This window comes from Macadamia integrifolia, chromosome 12 (genome assembly GCF_013358625.1).
Source record: "Macadamia integrifolia cultivar HAES 741 chromosome 12, SCU_Mint_v3, whole genome shotgun sequence".
Classification (NCBI taxonomy): domain Eukaryota; kingdom Viridiplantae; phylum Streptophyta; class Magnoliopsida; order Proteales; family Proteaceae; genus Macadamia; species Macadamia integrifolia.
In genome coordinates this window covers 11,418,021-11,437,284 of record NC_056568.1, presented here as the reverse complement: position 1 = coordinate 11,437,284, position 19,264 = coordinate 11,418,021, and the positions used below count along the sequence as shown (strand labels likewise).

At 37.6% G+C, this 19,264-nt stretch overlaps 1 protein-coding gene across 1 annotated transcript; it reads right to left on the bottom strand.

The window, feature by feature from the left end:
- Nucleotides 1-15,570: 15,570 nt before the first annotated feature.
- Nucleotides 15,571-16,788, bottom strand: LOC122056981 (probable acetyltransferase NATA1-like). Its single transcript, XM_042618960.1, has one exon. The coding sequence runs from the start codon at nucleotides 16,698-16,700 to the stop codon at nucleotides 16,005-16,007; it is 696 nt and encodes a 231-aa protein (XP_042474894.1). The 5' UTR covers nucleotides 16,701-16,788; the 3' UTR covers nucleotides 15,571-16,004.
- Nucleotides 16,789-19,264: the final 2,476 nt, after the last annotated feature.

Below are 19,264 nucleotides of genomic sequence, written 5' to 3'. Positions count from 1 at the left end.
AGAAGATAAGAATCCTACTTTTGCCAATGTCTTCTCGAACCTTGACTAGTACTCCCGGATTGACCCGGTTTATTGTAGCTTTGCTAATTCGCCGAAGAAATCTTGGAATTGGGTAAGGCCGAACCTCGAGTGGAGACCGTCACAAAATCCTTGCCAAGTCGCATTACCCTCATCCTGTTTGTATAGTTGATACCACAACTGAGCTTCCCCCTCAAGATGAAATGATGCCAACGCCACCATCTCTTCTTGAGGAGTTTGATGAAACCGAAAGAATTGTTCAACCTGGCATGTCCAACTAGTAGTGTCTTCCTCACCATTGTAGCGGGGCAAATCCAATTTTACCAGTTTGGGTAAGAAAGATTGTTGAGATGTGATAGTTTGCTGGGCATGGTTCAAAGGAGGAGAACGAGCCAAACCAGGAATTTGAGCAGCCGATCTTGAAGTCCCTTTCAACTCAGGGGCATTCATATTTAGTCCACTTGAACTCATTCTTTCAAAAAATTCAGACAACTTGGTAAGAAGTTGTTGCTACCAAGGATTAAAGTATCGGTATCGGTATCGGTTGTTGTATCGGTCGGTCAAAATTAAGATACGTATCGGAGGGTATCGTATCGTATTGGAGATACGCTAAGATACGCACATAAATGGATAGGGAACACATTTTTATACACTTTTACATAAAAAAAATAGTTAAAAAAATCTATATATAACATGTAGAATGCATAAATACTTAAGTAGAGGGTATCGCATTGATAGACAAATATATTGAGTTGAAAATGTTCAAAATGATGAGATTTGAGTTTCTTACAGTTTTTTCTTTCCTCATTGCCATTGCCACTGTGATAAGTGCCGTGAAGAGTGACGTGGTGGTTCAAGTCCTTGGCTAGGACCTTCTTCTTCAATAGGAGCAACTACGATGATATTCTGCACTTGTCGAATATAGGCACAATATTTACCCCAGTCGAAATATTTATGGTAGTGGGTCTCCCATTTATTGTAGAAAAAATAATTTTTTTTTATAGAAGTTGTAGATTAAATGTTTTTAAAGAACATATAAAAAATCAACAAAGTGTGGACCAATATATTTGAGTAGATCTGAGAAATAAAAAAAAAATTGAAACCCTCACTTTTTTGGGGAAAAAATGTGGGTTACATTTGAAATCATGTATTTAGTAATTATAAGTTATGACATTATTTTTAAGAGTTGAATGAACTAAATTTTCTGAAAAAAAAAAAATTTGGAGATTTTTTTTTAATTAATTTCGGAATAAAAAAATAAAAAAAATAATTTTTTGAGAAAAATCAAAAATTTCCATGGAAGTTGTAGAACACTTGTTTTTACATAACATATAAAAAATCTAGAAAATTGTTGGTGAGAGTGTGAAGTGTTTGTTTCAAACAACAAAAAATTCACACTTAAGTAGCCGTATCGTACCGATACAGTACGATACGGCTCGATACTACACGATACCTTTGATACGTACCGACACTCTAGGGAATTTTCAGATTTTTAAAAGTTCGTATCGTAGAGTATCGATATAGATACGGTACGGCACAATACGATACGTACGATACGTCGATACACAAAGAGAGGCCCAAAATTTCCCGTAGCGTATCGGTATATATAGTGTCGATGCCTACCGATACGGATACGTATCAATCGATACGACACGATATGTACCGATACTTAAAACCATGGTTGCTACCCATTAAGTCTAGATAGCATTTGCTTCTGTCCTCCATTAAGAGAGCTTACGTCAGCCTCAAGACGATCGACCCTTTCGTCCATTCCCTTGCTCTGGTACCACTCTGGTACATACACGGTACCTTTCTTCTTCCCAATTGTAAAAAAAAAATTTGTAAGAAGATAAGATGGAGAGAGAGAGAGAGAGTTGTGTGAAAATAGGATTTGAGTTCTACCGAGGAAACTCTGCCTCTTTCTATATACGTAAATTAATTTCATCCAAAGACGCATTCTCATTAGATAATTATCATATTTAAAGAAATACAATATTTGCTAACTAATAGCATTACTCCCATGTTTTCCCCCGACTCTAGTTCCCTACTTAATTGCTAACCCATGATATCCCATAACCTTATATAACTTCCTTAACGTCTCTCCCCTCTAAATAGCTAACAAACATTTAATAATAATCCTCAATAACATTATAATTTATCCCATACATCCGTGCAGTAATACCGCCACCTCATCCATTACCTAAAGGAGAAGTTGCACCATGCTCGTTGCGAGAATCACGCATGTAACAGATCCGTTGCTACCCTTCATTGAGAAACTTCACATCTTCTTCCAATTTCTCTACCCGTTGGTCCATATGCCGGCTCTGATACCAGGCTGGTACGTGCACCGTCTTACCTATTTTGGAGAAGATAAGAACGGTAGCCAAAGGAGAAGATGTAGGAAGTAATTGGCTAATTTGAAGGTAGTCAAACCTCTTTCTCACAAGAGAAGTCTTTTGAATAATCCAGCTATCCTCATATTAATTTTAACCTAATAAATAGGGTTGTTGTGCAACCGTTACAAACCTAGTAGTTATCCTAACTTCTACCACATACACCACGTATCCCACTCACACACAACAACTAAAAAATAGTTATTAGAACTCTTACCACTTCTACTACCCATTTTAATATGTAAATTACAAAAACTCATAACCGATCCCAACAAGTATGTACCACATATGGAACGACAAGGAGAAGGACCATTTCTGTTTCCCATTAGATCAGCCCAGCCGAGCTCTCTTTCTTAAAAAATTAAAAAAATTAAGAAAAATTAAGAAAAATTAAGAAAAAAAAATCTTTCTAAAGTATTGGTATCGGATCCTCCGTATCGAGCGTTCTATACTAGTTTTACATGTTCCCAATCACGATACCTTCCTGGTAGGGATCAGGGTTAAAAATATCAACAAATTTTATTTTTATTTTTATTTTATTTTATTTATTCATTTTTTTGAAATTAGGAATATGACCAATGTGGATAATCTAATACTGATCCACGTTATTACTGTATCAGTTTTTAGACATTAGGAGACTTTTGCTTCTTTTGTTTTTATCTCTTTCGAATGTATTCATCAGACTACGAATAGTATTTCAGATGTCCTAGCTAGGAATTTTATGTCTATCATGTGAATGATAGATTAGTCATTTTTCACTCTGTGATTTTGAAATCTTTGTGAATCAGAAGCTTTAGGTAGTACAAATGCTACCTATCAATAAATCTTCTTTCTACCAAAAAAAAAAAAGAATTATCCAAATCTATTGAGGTATTGGTGTACTTGAAATCTAATATTCCCCTTCATAAGCTGTTAATGGTTTATAGGAACACGTCTTTTTGACATTTTTTTTTTAATACAAAATGAGGTTCTAAATTTATAATCTTGCAATGAATTTGTAACCTAGTAGGTCACATTGAGATGGACTCAAAATTAAATGGCACAACTTCTTGTAACTTGTAGGGGGTGATTTCCTTCATCATGGAGAAAGATGTATAGGTTTTGTTTTGTTTTGTTTTGTTTTTGTTTTTGTTTTGTTTTGTTTTGCTTTGTTTTGTTTTGTTTTTTTTTTTTTTTTTTTTTTTTTTTTTTTTTTTTTTTTTTTTTTTTTTTTTTTTTTTTTTTTTTTGTTTTTTTTTTTTTTTTTTTATGTGAGGGGCTATGGGGGAGAGACTTTCTTCTTTCTTTTAGTTGTAAACAATTTTTCCTTGAGAAGTTTGATCAAGAAGACACTCCACATGTTTGTATTGTAATTTTCATTTTGAATATTGAATTTTTCTTCATCCATGGTGAATAGAGAACTCTTAATTCATAGATCTAAACCTACATTTGGATCCTAGAAAGATATTTTAGACCTTTAAGGTTGGAAATTAACTGTGACACATCATTTTGAGAATTTAATTATAACATCAATTCAGTTTCAATAAGGAGAATTTCTGTTCATCTTATGTTTTCAAATAACATGAAAACCCCATAAATGGTATGCAGTCAGAGATTCCTTCTCTGCAACCACAAAGCAAATTTTTTGTAATGCCTTAGATTAAATGATGCATGAGTCCTGAGTCTACATGGGAATTTGAAATTAATCTTCATAGGAAATTTTAATTTATAATTAAAAAAAATTAATTTGTAGAGGAATTTTGCTTGCCATTTTGCTTGCATAATCTCCTTCCCTTTTACACAAGGAAATGATGGCTGACCAATCATAATTTTGACTTCAACAAGTTAATATTAAGGGCGGATGGTGTGAGGAAAATCTCCTTCAAGATTTGAAGGTAGACTGATACCTATTTTGTTCACTAATGGGTATTAAGAATTTACTATATATGTTAATCAATTAAATAAATATTTCATGGAACATTTAGATCAAGGTTTTAAAAACACGGAATCGGGAATCAGATCAGTCCTTGTCAGTCCCTAGAAAAAACTTAGGATGACCTTTAGAACTGAAAACTCAACGATTCAAAGGTTTTAGATGAAAAACGATTGTGCTTAATTGACTCGAATTGGAATTGGTTGAATTAGCTAATTCGGATTTTTGAAACAATGATTTATATGGACGAGTTGCTACTAGTTAAGGGTGTCAAATGGTTGATTCCATCGGAATTTTTTTTTTCCCTCTAGTTTTTTTTCATATATTGGTTTGGTCTTGTTTCATGATGAAAAAGGAGTTCGGCCTAGAAAACTACTTCAAAAATTGACAGTTGTCCATCTAAAGTGGTCCGATCGATTTGTTAGCGATTTCTTTTTAATAAAAGTCCTTATCAGATTGGTCTTCTATTACCGAAAATGCATTTGAAACATTTTTAAAATGATATTCTTTTTTTTTTTAAGTGAGAAAATGGGAAAGATAACCCTATTTGCTTGCGTTCTCCACATCTAGACACATGAGAGAGGTTATGAAAAGATGCCCCCTGCCCCATGTGTTTTGGCATAGAACCACACAAGCAAACATGATTCTTTCTTTCATAGAACACACACACACACACACACACACACACACACACACACATATATATATATATATATAAGGAGATAAAACAACACCCGAGAGAGGCAGGATAAAGCAAACATCAAAGATGGTAAATAAAGGGGGGAGGAAAGTAACAAATAGCAAAGATGATACAAGAAATTAGGGGAGAGCAAAACGAAGAAGATCTTGTATAAAAGCAACCCTAAAAAATGATGCAAAAAGTAATGGAAAAATAAGAACAAACAACACATAGATTTATGAGGTTCGACAAGATTGCCTATATCCTCAGTGAGATGAGATCTTGCTTTACTATCAGTGGAGAACAGAGTTACAACATTCATTCTCACACCTCTCAAAATTGTTTACAGAGAGTAAACCTCGCTACAAATATATAACAAAAAACTCTAATACCAAAAAGTATAAATAAGTCCTAAATAAAAAAATTCAAAAAGCCTAAATAAAAAAATTCAAAAAGTGTTGTGCCCTCTTACAACCATGCTACACAAGGACGTCTTCTACCACCTTTACAATCTCTACGGCTAGTTTACTGGTAAACGGGATCACTACTCTATTAAGAGCCCTATATTAATACACTTTGGAATAAAATTCAACATAATATAAGACATCGTATACCAGTCTCATAACACGATAAGATGTCAAATTTTCAAATAAAAAAATTAGCACGCTAATGCTTTTTGCCGTTTGTTTCAAAGGTCGTTTGGTTCAAGAGCTGTTGATGTGGGGGTGGGGGTGGGGGTGGGGGTGGGCGCTGTGGCATCAGTTTGAAATGGGTGAGCTTTTAGGTTTAGAATTGATAGAATTTGTTGGCCATTTCTTTTGGCTTTATGTTTTTTCTTTTCTAGTTACTGATAGGTACTTTCGAAGTTTCCTGTTTAATTATTACATGGGTCCAGCCGAGCTGTCCCTGCCTAAAATCTCATACTTGTTTATATTTTAGTTGCAAGAGGCCCACTAAGAGCCATACAAGGATCAACAGAGGGGCCAGAATGAAGGCCAATAACGTCACAACATTCTTGAAAAGCAAAAATGATAAAAATACTTACTGTAATCACATTTCTCAGGATTAAAGATGCTCCTACGTGTCTTTTTATTAGTATGTATATGTACCACTGAATTGACAGGTCAATGTAGTTGATTTTTTTTTGCAACAATGACTATGTACGTATCTAGATTTTCGGCTTAACTAGTCTCGATGAACGCATAGAATTGATCATATTGGGATTGAATGGGAATCATTCAATTTCATCGAAAATAGTGAAAACACTAAACACCCATGTAAGAGACCTCAAGAAGATAAATATACTTAATTATTAATCTTCTTATAATTAATAATTAAATCTTATAAAATAACATAGTCAAAATATAATATTCCTTCTAATCCTAGGTTGTTAATACTTAATTGGAAAATATGCTTCATTGCATTGTTTTTAACATGAACAGAAACCAAGGGCACTTTTCCAATTAAGGATTAACAACGTAAAAGACACTTTGTATTAGGTGACATCCAGACGGATTCAAAACTAAAGGCACATGTATTGACTCTTACAGCCACTAATTGAATCCAATTGTTTGGTTAAGAGGACGCTCCACACGTTCACATTGTAATTTTTTAATTGTTTATTGATCAACTTTACCTTTATCCGCAAAAGAGAGAACCTCTTAATCTACAGGATTTGACTTTTGATTCACACATGACTTTTAAGTCATTCATATAAAATAACAAGTTAAAACAAACACAGACAAGAAAAAGGAAAGTTTGATTTTGGGGTTTAACGAAATCAGTATACAAGCAACAAAATCTTGTCCACTGAGGTTTCAGTTATTAACCCTAAGACCCTGTCATTCATATTTTTTTATATTTAAAAAATATATATATTATTCTTTTTTTTTTCTTTTTTTTTTTACTGTATTATAACGAGCGTCGTTGGCCAATGGTTAGTTTACTGGGTGCTAATAAGACCAATGGCCAACTATTCCTATATACATCTATCCGTTCACACTCACATACTATAAGGTTTGATCCCACAATCTTCTCCCCTGAACACCGACTCTTCAAGCTGAAGCTACCACCACTAGATTGAGTTAATGTGATAACACAAAATGCACAAATCCTCAACCAACATAAACCTCTTTAAATTGGCCTTTGTATGAAGCCCATTTAAATAATTTCCAAAGAAAGTATTTGAACTTAGGATGGGAGTTGGACCTTGGTGGAAAAAGATCACCATTCTTTGAGTATATGCATATGAGAGCATCTTCATATGCAGACCTTCGTTGGTAGAAAATGGAAGTTAACAATAAGAATCTGTGTTCCAAAAATCCAACTGTAACGATAAATCTCTATTGGTGAAGAGAATTTCCCTTCACCTTGAGTGATAACTTTTTTCTTTGTTTGTATGAAAGGCAATTACTATCACTCTCTAATACTTAACTATATTTACTGAGTCTCCCCTACCTTAAACTTAGTTTTTTTTACATTTAAACCTTTACTTCTCCTGATCTCCTTGCATTTTAAAATTCTCATCTTACCCCTCTGACTAGGTAAACCCACCACCACCACCTCTAACCGGTTGTCCCCATCACCCATCGTCCCATCCTCGTCCTCCCCTACCCTCACATTAATTTTTTATTATTTTTTCTTACTTACTCTAAATATGTGGGACCAAAGTGACCTTTTTCAGGACAACTATTGATGTGGTGTGCAACCTTATAACAATGTTATAAGTAAAATGGCCCACCTTGAGTGAATCTGAAACCCTTTTTTTCTTCTTTTCTCTTCTTTTTAGGTGTGTGGGAAAACCCGCCCTAATTGTCGACGATCAAAATGACAATAAGGAAAGCAGTTGCTCATCATGCATCATCATTTCTTATAAAAGATGAGTCATCTACTGACGCAATCTTATCACGGGATGACAATAACTTTAGGGACCCATAACGTTTATATAGATAAAATGGGTGGAAAAAATGACGAAAACGAAGAGGAAATGATGGGTTAGTGCCTTTTTTTTTTTTTTCAAACATGTTTGGATTTGCGTACGATACCCCATCTCTCCGTTGGTCAATTTTAAAATATTTAAAATTAAAAAAAAAGATTGAGTATGTTAGGAGGTTATCAAAGAATAAGACATGCTAATATTTACTAATCGTTAGATAAAACATAAAAAATCTTATCCATTGGTAATTATTGTCTTACATGACTTACCTAATACCATCGCTCCACGATCTTCCTTTTTCTTTTTCTATCTTTCCCCTTCTTCTTAGTCTCTGATTCTGCCTCCCTTCCAAAAAATTTATCGATCCCTCGCTGTCTCTCTCAATATCTCTTTCCCCCAAATCTGCCCTTCCTTTTTTTTCTCCGTTAAAATTCCAAATGGCGTCTTTCCTTTTACCTCTAGTTTTCCTTCTTCCTCGCACACTCACAAAGAGAGAGAGAGAGAGAGAGAGAGAGAGAGAGAGAATAAAACGAGATAACATAATAAGTTCTCTCGCCCAAACTTCAGCCAGTTTCCTAAGAGTGAAATTAAAAAAAATAAATCATAAAAATAAAGTAAAATAAAATAAAAAGTTAGAAATAGCAATAGCAAAGTTAAGTGCAGGACTGTTGGTGAAAAATAAGCACATCATATCAGACGAGAGTATGAAGAAAAATAAGTTGTAGGGTAGTTGAGGACTTTGTGGTGGTGGGTTGTTATGCTAGTTTCCTTAAGGATTAGTCCAGGTGGGCGTAAACTGACCCGGAAACCTTGGTTAAAAAAAAAAAAAGATAGATGAAGACTAGAGTAAGGTCGTTGATCTAAAGGTTGTGGGATGAATGAATGTAAGCTTTTGATGTCAATACTTCTTCAATTTATAGGCTAGATTTTGGACACCCCTTAGTGCATGGTGAGGTTGGGATTGCAGGAAAAACAAAACAGAGGAGGTGGGATTGCAAGCAGGGTGAGGGTGCAAGGTTGCAGATGAGAGTAACCCTCACGTCGGCTAGATGTTAATTAGCAGAGGGAGGGAAGGGATGCCCGATGGTGGTCAGTCGAGGGTAGAGGGAGTTGGATTTTGGTAAAAATAGAGGGTGAAGGTCGGGTTGCGATGGTGATGGTAGGGGCAGGGATTTGTATAGAGACTAACAAGAACGAGAGAGGTAGAAGAAGAAGAAGGATTGTGGAACAGCAGTGTTCGGGAGGGCGACAAGTTGTATAGAAGCTGAAGAGGTGGAAGTGGCTGGAGGTTTGAGAGCTATGAGTAAGGGGATTGACAGAATTGAAACTAAATAGTGAGGCGGGAGGGAGATCTAGTAGAGGGCAAGGAGAGGGAGAGAGGGTGGGGAGAAGATGCAAAGGTTTGCAGGTTGGCCATGGGTAGTTAGGATTCAGTTGGAGAGGGGAGAGAAAAGGTGTAGCAACAATGGATTGAAGGTTGGGATCTTTTCTTTCAATCCAATAGTTTTATTTAAGATGATTGAATCTTAAGATTAAAATTCCGTTAATACATAAGATTCCAAGGTAACATGCTAGCATACCTATCCCTCTCTCAATTGATTATATGAGACTACTTAGATCTCTGATTCAAATTCTACCACTACTAGCTAAAGCAATAAGAAGCTATGTGAAGTCGTGGAATAAGCTACTCACCGTTCCAGCGGGATAGGCCCACACACAGCCTTTGTTTGCAGAGGGCGGAGTTGCAACTTAGGTATTTCATCTATTTCAAATTGAAAAGGGGAAAGGTTAGTCCCAACCGCATGGATCGGGTTGGGTCAGATGGGTTCTGTCAAAAAGCAGATGTAGATCCAGGTTTCCTCTCTCTCTCTCTCTCTCTCTCTCTCATGATGGTCCATGTTATTGGGGACACGTGTCAGATGTTGAAGGTAAAATTATATCTCCTTTTTATTGGTACACAAGTAGAATTATATCGGACTGCAAAATTAGGAACGGATCCGGATCCACAAAGAACTTTGTCCATCTAGAGTTTCCACATTTGGATCCAACCCCTGTTTTTAGAGTTGTGTGGACGTGAGGAAAGCTAGAAGGACAACGTTCCTCCTACCTAATAAAAAATGGAAGAGGGTTCTCTGCAACGTGGCCTCCGCACCAGCTTGAGGCTAATCATAATGTGTGAGAACATCATTACTCACCAGGGGTGGAAGTTTTGACATTAATAGGGTGGGACGGTCATTTTGCCTTCCATTTGGATCCTTGTGCTTATGTGAAATGGGATTAGAGAATACAATTGGATGGCGAGGATCCTCGACGAAAGATGGCTCAAGACTGAAAGGCTCAATATGGGTCAAGGTCGCATAAATGAGGTGGCTGACCCATTAAAACATCTACCTTACTCACCGTTGTCTTCTTTAGAGACGATGTGATAGACAACTGAATTTGGTAGGACCAAATTCTTAAAAAAAATGGTATCCGATGTATTCAATTTTGAAATGAAGTGGAATGCCAACCTTATGTTTACCCCTCATGTGGCTGGAAAGTTTGTCATCAAACGCAAACTTGAGAGAGAGAGAGAGAGAGAGAGAGAGAGAGAGAGAGAGAGAGAGAGAGAAGACTAAGAGGAACAAGTTCTGCCAGTCCAAAGATTAAGTTTCTTTTCCTTTTTTTTTTATTATTAACAATTATTTTTTTTTATTATTAATAATAATAATAATAATAATAATAATAAAAATAAAAATAAAAAATAAGGAAAAATGTTCTTTAGGATATGCACACAAACTTGAGGATTCAATTCCTCTGCGGCTGACAGTAAGTGGCAATGAGGATCCAACGATTAGGAGGATCTTGACATGCATTTTAGCCGTCCAATGCTCATTTCCACTTAGGGGTGTCAACCGTTCGGGCCGGGTCGGTCTCGATCGGGCCTAATCGGGCTTGATCCCTTAGAAGCCTTGCATCGTGAATGCCCGTTTAAGTAAACATGCCTAACTTTGGGGGACATGTTATGGTATATAATTGGCCTGATCGGTGTCGGGCTTTACTCAGGCTTCCTTAAACGGGCCTTAACTGGGCTTTAACCGGACTACGGACCTATTTAAGTCTAAACGGGCTCTAAATGAGCTTTGAACATGCCTAGAAATATGTGACTCAAATATTTAATAAAGAAGATGAGTGATATGAGATTATGGTTGTTCTTTTTTTTTTTTTTTTTAAAGAAGAGATTATGACCATTACAACTTACAAAATAAAGTTTAATTAAATTAAATCTTAGTACAAAGCAAAGGGTAAGAAAGCATAATTAGTTTCTTACTAGTAGTGGTAAAATCGGAATTTCATGTAGTATTAAAGAGAGTCGGGCTAGGTCGGGTACAACTACAACTAAAGTGTCGATTTGATCGGGCTCCCGACGGGCTAGCTACCTGCACCGTGAATGAGCCCAACACATTTATTAATCGGGCCATCCAAGTCTGGCCATAAACATGTCGGGCTCGATTGGGCCTACAAGTGAGGGCTCAGAATTGACACCCTACTGCCACTCATTGTTTCTTCGCAAAGGATTTTTGTGCCAAACTTGAGCACCAACCCACCCACGGCAAATAAGAATGGCAATTTATTGAGCCAGGCTAGGTTGAGCCTCAGATATTAGAATTTTATGCTAGGACCAACCAAGACATTTGAACTGATGCTTGACCTTTTCAGATAAGGGTGTCAATTTGGGATTAGAATCGAGAATTGGTCCGAAATTGTCCCCCTAGAACCTAGTATCAGACCATCCCATTAATAAATGGGATGGTACTAGGATCTGATTTTGCTATCGAATAATAAATGGGATGAGACAGTTTTGAGACGGGACTCCCAACGGTATCAATACTAAAATACCGGTTAAATATCGGATGAAACTGATACCACTAGTACCATTTCAAAGGATATATTTTATGTTTTCATGTTCAAGTTCTAGAACTTTAGTTTGATGTATTTAGGTGGTATTTTGTTTTACGGAGGTTTCAGTTGATGGATCTTTAGTCCTATTACTATAAATTTGTTTAATGATAGCACTAAAAATACATCGAGGATTGTTTATTTGATTATTATTAATTATTGTAATTTTTTAGAAGCTTACATGTGATCTTACAAATCTTTTTCTCTATATTTATTTTGGACCCAGTTTTCTAGAAAACTCTTAAGATTAAACATTCTTGACGACCAACCAGTTCTACAACTTGGCAAGTTGGATGGGGCAGCGCTTGACTCTAATCTCCCGTAAACATAAAGTTGACCGAGTAACAAAACAGATCCAGGATCAAGGAAAAATGTACCTTAAACTGAAGCCGATTTCAGACCTTCACTTCTCACCTTGCCGTTCTTCTCCTCTGGTAATCTCTTAAATAAGCTTCAAGATTCGAGAGATTAGGGATTGTTTGCAAGAAGTAAACAACCAGTGTGAAAATGATATATTTCGTGCCCCTTGGACCATTTTTTTTTTTTTTCCTTGTGAAAACTGACTCTTATCTCATGACTCGGCCTGACCTAGTTTGATTCGTCTAAGTCCCCAAGTTTGGAGGTAGATGAGACGAGACAGAAAATCTGATTTTCCAACAAAGCCTGGATTAGTAAACCATTCCTAACCCAAAATTATCTGTAAGTTAAATTATAATTCAAATTAATCTTTCCTAGATATATCTACGTTTCATTCACATATCTAAATTTAAATTGTTTAATAACCAATTATTGGCTTATTGGAGTTTGAAAATGGATTGTGCATTTATTATCAGGAAGGGGAAAAAAAAAATTAGATTGTGCATTTCCATTTTTTCGTTCGAAGAAATAAATATTTAGGGAGAGGTTCCCAGGTTGCATGGCGTCTACACCAGCATGCAAACCATTGGGAGCATTAATAGAAGTATCAATACAAAAGGGATTTCCACCTTTCATGAGGTAGGGCGGTCATTCGCCCCCATTGTGTCTATGCATAAGGGCCACGCTATCTTTTAAGATTCTTTTTCCTAAATATTTATTACAAAAACAGAAAACTGTTTTCTTATCTTGTAAATTTTATATTTTTGACTAGTAAATGATGATATATCATCTATATGATCTAGAGCTCTCTTAGCAAAAATGCATTTAACGACGCTCTTGTTTTTCCATCATTTTGAATGTGTTTTGTAGTTTCTTTCCCAACAATATGGGGGGAAAGGGCAAATAACCAGCATTTCATTTTAATTTAAAACACATTCCCCCCCCCCCACCCCCTACCCCTACCCCTACCCCTACCCCTACCCCTACCCCTACCCCTACCTAGGGGTGACAATCGATCGGGCCGGTCCGATTTTGATCGGGTTTAATCGGGTTTGAAGACTTTCAAAGGCTACACCGTGTCCGCCCATTTAACTAATCAGGCTTAGTTATTGAGGGCATGGTATACTTTATATTCGGTCGGTCGACCTCGGGCTATAATCGGGCTACCTTAATTGGGCTTTAATCGGGCCTTAATCGGGCTACGGACATGTTTAATGTTAAACGGGCTTTGACCGATTTTTAAACGGGCCCTCTTTAAAATGTGCTCTTATATTCCGACCCACTCATGCAAGCCCCAAAAAATAACAATAAATCAATAAATGATACCAAATATAACCATTATTTAAAATATGAATATGTCTTTACTTTTTAGTTTTTATTCTTTAATTTGGGGGGGTAAAATAGGTATTCTACAATCATTAAAGAGTCGGGCCAAGTTAGTGCACAATAGGCCGATCTCGGTCGGGCGTTATTCGGTCGGTCTCGGTCGGGCGCCCGACGGTCCAAGTAGCAAAACCGAGACCAACCATTTATAAACGGGTCGGGCTCAAGCCCGACACGTTTAATAAACGGTCCGGGCCGGGCCGATCTATAAATGGTCAGTCTCGATCGATTTAGTCGGGTCGGGTCACGAATTGACACCCCTACCCCTACCCCTTCCTTTTGGCATTTTTTCAAAACCTAGAACTTATAGAACACAATGGTTTTCTTAACTTAATATATCTTTCTTTCCTGAACTCCGATCAACCTGATTAATTCGCCAACGTAAAGCATATTCAAAAGGCTACATGTTGGATAAAGTCATCTTTTTTTTTTTTCTAATAAGTATTCAATGATATGTCTCAAAACTTAGAATAGATTATGAAATATACATGCATTAATGTTAGATTTTATTTTGAACATTAAATGTAGATATTCATGTAATAATTCCTTAATTTAAATGAATACATTGTCTTTTTTTTTTTTTTAATCTATTTTTCAATTTTTTTATTTTTATTTTTTTTATTGCACCATTCAAAACGCATTTCATATGTTTCTATCTTTTTTTGCTAACTATGATCCAAACTTCCATATCGCCTGGAGCCAAATACAAATGAACTCAACTCAAACCAGCCTTATCCTAACTACATGGATGGGGTAAATGGATCATTTCCTTCTAATCAATTCAATTCAAAGCCGTGCTTACTACAAGACCTGAGCTATGTATATTTTATCAAACAGTCTTATCCCAACTACATGGGATGGACTAAATGGATCCTTTCCTTCTAATCAACTCAACTCAAAGCCATGCTTACTACAAGACTTGAGCTATGTATATTTTTTCTCACAGCCTTATCCCAACTAAATGGGATGGACTAAATGGATCATTTACTTCTAATCAACTCAATTCAAAGCCAAACCATGCTTATTACAAGACCTGAGCTATGTATATTTCACTACTCCTATAGTTAATTTAGACCTAACCATCTTTCATTCCAAATCAAATTATTACTCCGTATTGAAACACCTAAAAGCCTCTATTTATACCATATTGAAACATCTAAAAGCCTCTATTTATACCCTATTGAAACATCTAAAAGCCTCCATTGTACATATCATATATCAAATTATTCTAAAATATCATTAATTCTAATATACTCGTTTCTTATTTCATCATTTCTAGTTTTATAACTCATCCATCGTATTACACTTTTATTTTTTGATAAAGAAAAAAAGCTATCTATTAGCACGAGCTGAAAGCAAGAAATCGGACATGCATATCTAATTACAATAAATTAATCCATATATTTACCGCCCAACATTCAACTCCATCATCAGTAAGTTCTAGGGAATTTGTAAAAGATAGCATGGCCCTACACCGAGGTGGGGGACAGTACAATGAAAATGCAAATAAAAGCATCAACAAGGTGGAATTTTTAGCTTTTTGCCTATTCTATCTGGATCAAAATCTTATGTTTTTCTCATCCCTGTTTTTCCTTGTTTTGCTACCTGCAGAACGCGACACGTGGACAACAAGGAGACCAACGGTCAAGATTGGATGAGAATTATTACATCCGGTGCGTTGATCTTAAAGTTGTCCACGTGTAGCGTTATGCAGGTAGCAAAACAAGGAAAAACAAAGATGAAAAAAAAAAACAGACGATTATTTTCCATTCTATCTTGGGGCAGGCCCACACTGCCTTCAAGTTTCATTTTCCCATACTTTTCTGGGGTTAAAAAATGTGGAAAATTATATTCACGAGTAGCTATCTATATTTTTTTTGTTCGGTAATAGTAGCTATCTAAAATTGAGAGGTGATGCTGTTTCATTTCGCCTCAAGCATTAAACCTAACCAAATCCGTTTAAAATAAGCAGATTCTCTTCAACTGGTAAAAAGCTCAAACAGAGAAGAATAGGACCCCAAAAAGTAAAAACAAAGAAGAGTGGATGGGAACAAATTGAACCTTCTGGGATCAGGTCCTCACAAAAGAAGTGAAAACATCTCATAAGCCACAATAACAATAACACCCCTCATCCCTCCTAATTAACTCCAGACCTCTTGCCCCCTGTTTTTTTCCATTTCATATCTCAATTGGACCACATTCACAAAATGGCCCTCAATACTCTTCTAAATTTCCCTCAAACGCGCAAAATATGAGTTCTGAAACTAATGAGTATAACAACTGAACCCCTAGAACTTCATTTATTTATCATCTAAACCCCCCAGGCCACAAACCCTCTTTCTTCCAGGATGGAGATGAAAAGCCCTAACCCTAACCCTAACCCTAACCCTATTCCAAATTTCGATAAGCCTGGAGAGCCTCACCAGTTAACCTGCAAATCCGCCATTCCTGCATTACGTTGGCGCCCATCTCCTCATAGAACTTAATAGCGTTAATATTCCAATCGAGCACGCACCACTCGACCCTTCCGTAGTCCATCTTCAACGCTTGCTTCGCCACCGCCGACAAAAGCATCTTCCCCAGGCCTTTCCTTCTGTAACACTCCCTCACAAAGAGATCCTCGATGTAGAACCCAGGCTTGGCCAAGAAGGTCGAGTAGTTGGGAAAGAAGAGAACAAACCCAGCCACCACAACACCCTCGCTCGATCGGAACGTTTCAGCCTCTGGATCATCGATCGGAAGGTCAAGATTGATGATGCGTACGACAGGAGGGTAGAGAGGGTTCCTGTAATGGTGGTCCTCTGAGAAGGGGCGACTGGAGACTTCGAGGACTAAGACGGTGAAGGATTGGAAAGGTGTGGAATTGAAGAGGGTAGAGGAAAGGGAGGCCTCGGTGGAGGAGCACTGGTCGGTCAAACGCTCGAACACTGCCATTTGGTGGATGAGCTTGTGGATATGTGGGACGTCGTCTTTGTTGGCAAGGCGAGTCCTGACGAATATGGGGTTTCCGATGGGGCTCTCAGGTAATGTCATAGGTGGATCAGGTGTTGGCTGTGGGGGAAGTGGTGGAGCTGGGGCCGCCATTGCTCTGTGTGTGAGGGTTGCGCTGCCGCTGCAGGACCTTCTGACTCGGAGGAATCGTTCTCACCGTTCGCTTGTCACACAACTCCCCTGGTCATTCACTGATAGGGACATTTATAGCCTCTCTGCACCGGCGCCTGCAGGGTACGGGCACGGGCACGGGTACGTGTACGGTCCGGGTCTGGGCAGTCGACCCGCATCTAGATTCTCTCTCTCTCTCTCTCTATAGATCTTATTTTAATTAGATCTTATAGTTGCTTTTTGTTGGAAGAGATCTTATCGTCTTATACTTCCTTTGTTCAGTGTATCATTTATAGTCTCATTCAGCGGCGCCGGCACGGGCCGGAGCTGGGGCGGGTCTACTTGTAACCCATATTCTCTCTCTCTCTCTCTCACTAACTTTCCTGTTTTGTGTGTAGGTCCATCCCATTTATCAAAAAAAGAAAAGAAAAAGTGTAGGTCCATGGAGCAGAGAACTCGAGCTCATTTCAGTTCTAGAGAGGCCTCTTGTGTTCTAGAATGATCGGTTGATAATCCAAGAGGAAGCCAAAAATATAATTTAAAAAAAAAAAAAAAAGGGGTGAGCGGTATCAGTGATTAAGCGCTTGAAAGGTATGAACACCACACTATATATCATCCGTTGATCTATTTTTAGATAAATCTTATCTATCCATTGTTTCAATGCATCAACCGACTGCTCACCATCACGGTAAAGGCTCACAAGCGCCCTTTTCCCCTCGTCCTTCGCCGCTTCTATATCTCTTTCTCCCTCAATCGCTCCCACCCGAACCCAGTATTCACCCCAACCCTCTCTTGATCTGCTCTTAATTTTTCATCTTCGGGTCACGCAGTTTGTGCGTCCCTTGTCCTCTGATCTTCCTTCTCTGTATCTCACCCATTAAAAGCACGTCTTCTTCACAGACCAAGTCTTCTCACCAAATCTATCTGGGTCAAAACTTGACTCTGCTTCGTTCGAATGGGTAAGGAAGGGGAAGAAGAAACAGAGAGCTATGGGAAAACTAAGGAATGAAGATGGGTCTTCTTCCTCTTATCTTCTTTTGACTCATAGCTTTCTCCAATAAATCTCCACTAAGACAAATCAAGATGGTGTGAACCAGTGAGGGAAGTTCTTTGTTCGATTTTATGAATTCATGGCGATTTTTGCAAATCTTTTTCCCAGGCCGTCATCCTCATCAGGAAAATTTGTCCCCCACCCAACCCCCCACCCCCTTCTGCAATTTTAGTTGTCGGGGGACTCGGGGTTAGAGCTGGGGTGTCAATTCGTGGCCCGAACCGATTAAACTGATCAGGACCGATCGTTTGTAGATCGGTTCAGCTTGGACCGTTTATTAAACTTGTTGGGTTTGAGCCCGGTCCTTTTATAAATGGTCGGTCTTGGTTTTGTTACATGGATCGTCGGGCGCCTGATTGAGACCGACCGTTTAACACCCAATCGAGATCGGCCTATTATGCACCGGCTTAGCCCGATCCTTTAATGATTGTAGAATGCCTATTTTTACCCTCCAAATTAAAAAGTAAAAACTAAAATGTAAAAACATGTTCATATTTTAAATAATGGTTATATTTGGTATCATTTATTAACTAATTGTCATTTTTTTGGACTTGCATGAGTGGATCGGAATATAATAACACATTTTAAAGAGGAGCCGTTTAAAAATCGGTTAAAGTCCGTTTAACATTAAACATGTTCGTAGCCCGATTAAGGTCCGACTAAAGCCCGATTAGGTGGTTTGATTATAGCCCGAGGCCGACCGATCGAATATAAAGCGTGCCATGCCCTCAATAGCTAAGCCCAATTAGTTAAATGGGTGGACATGGTGTAGCCTTTGAAAGTCTTCAAGCCCGCTTAAGCCCGAACGAAATCGAATCGGCCCGACCGGTTGACACCCCTAGTTACAGCCACCGCTTCCAAAAACACGAAGATGATGATGCTTGGAAGAGTCGGTATCAAGTTGAATATTTTTTATGTTTAATGGATGAGATTTAACGTTATTGACCAACGGTTGAGATCAAAATGTAGCTTTTACAACTTCAGAGCGCTTAAGCGTTGCTACCATTTAGCTAAAAAACAAAAAAGGGTAGACTATTCATAGCACTCTAATCTACAGCAGTGTCTCGAAATATCTCTCCTCCCACCACCCAATAATAGTTCTTCATAATGTTGAAAGTTAATGTAATGAGGTTGTGTTTCATGAATAGTCACAAGCTCGTTTACTGCATGGACCGGAAGATGTAAAGAGAAAATTGTGGGTTGAATAGTGTCATTGGTTACTCTCTTTAAGATTATACGCATTTTCTATGGTGCATTATGGGTAATTCGCATCAACCTTCAAAATGAAATAGCTACAACAAGTTCTTCCAAATAGTTATTACATTCACTTATTGGTTCAAGACAATAGTATAAGAACACTTCCCCAAATGGTGAAAAACTGGAGGCAAAAACAAGGTAGGATTTTTAGAGAGTATGTGAATGAGAGAGACTTCATAACACAATGGTGATGGGTTGCTGTGTTAGTCTCCCAAGGATGGCTGACAAGTCAAATGAA

Coding starts and splice junctions, on each gene's coding strand:
- LOC122056981 (XM_042618960.1), bottom strand. CDS start 16,700: ATGGCGGCCCCAGCTCCACCACTTCCCCCACAGCCAACACCTGATCCA.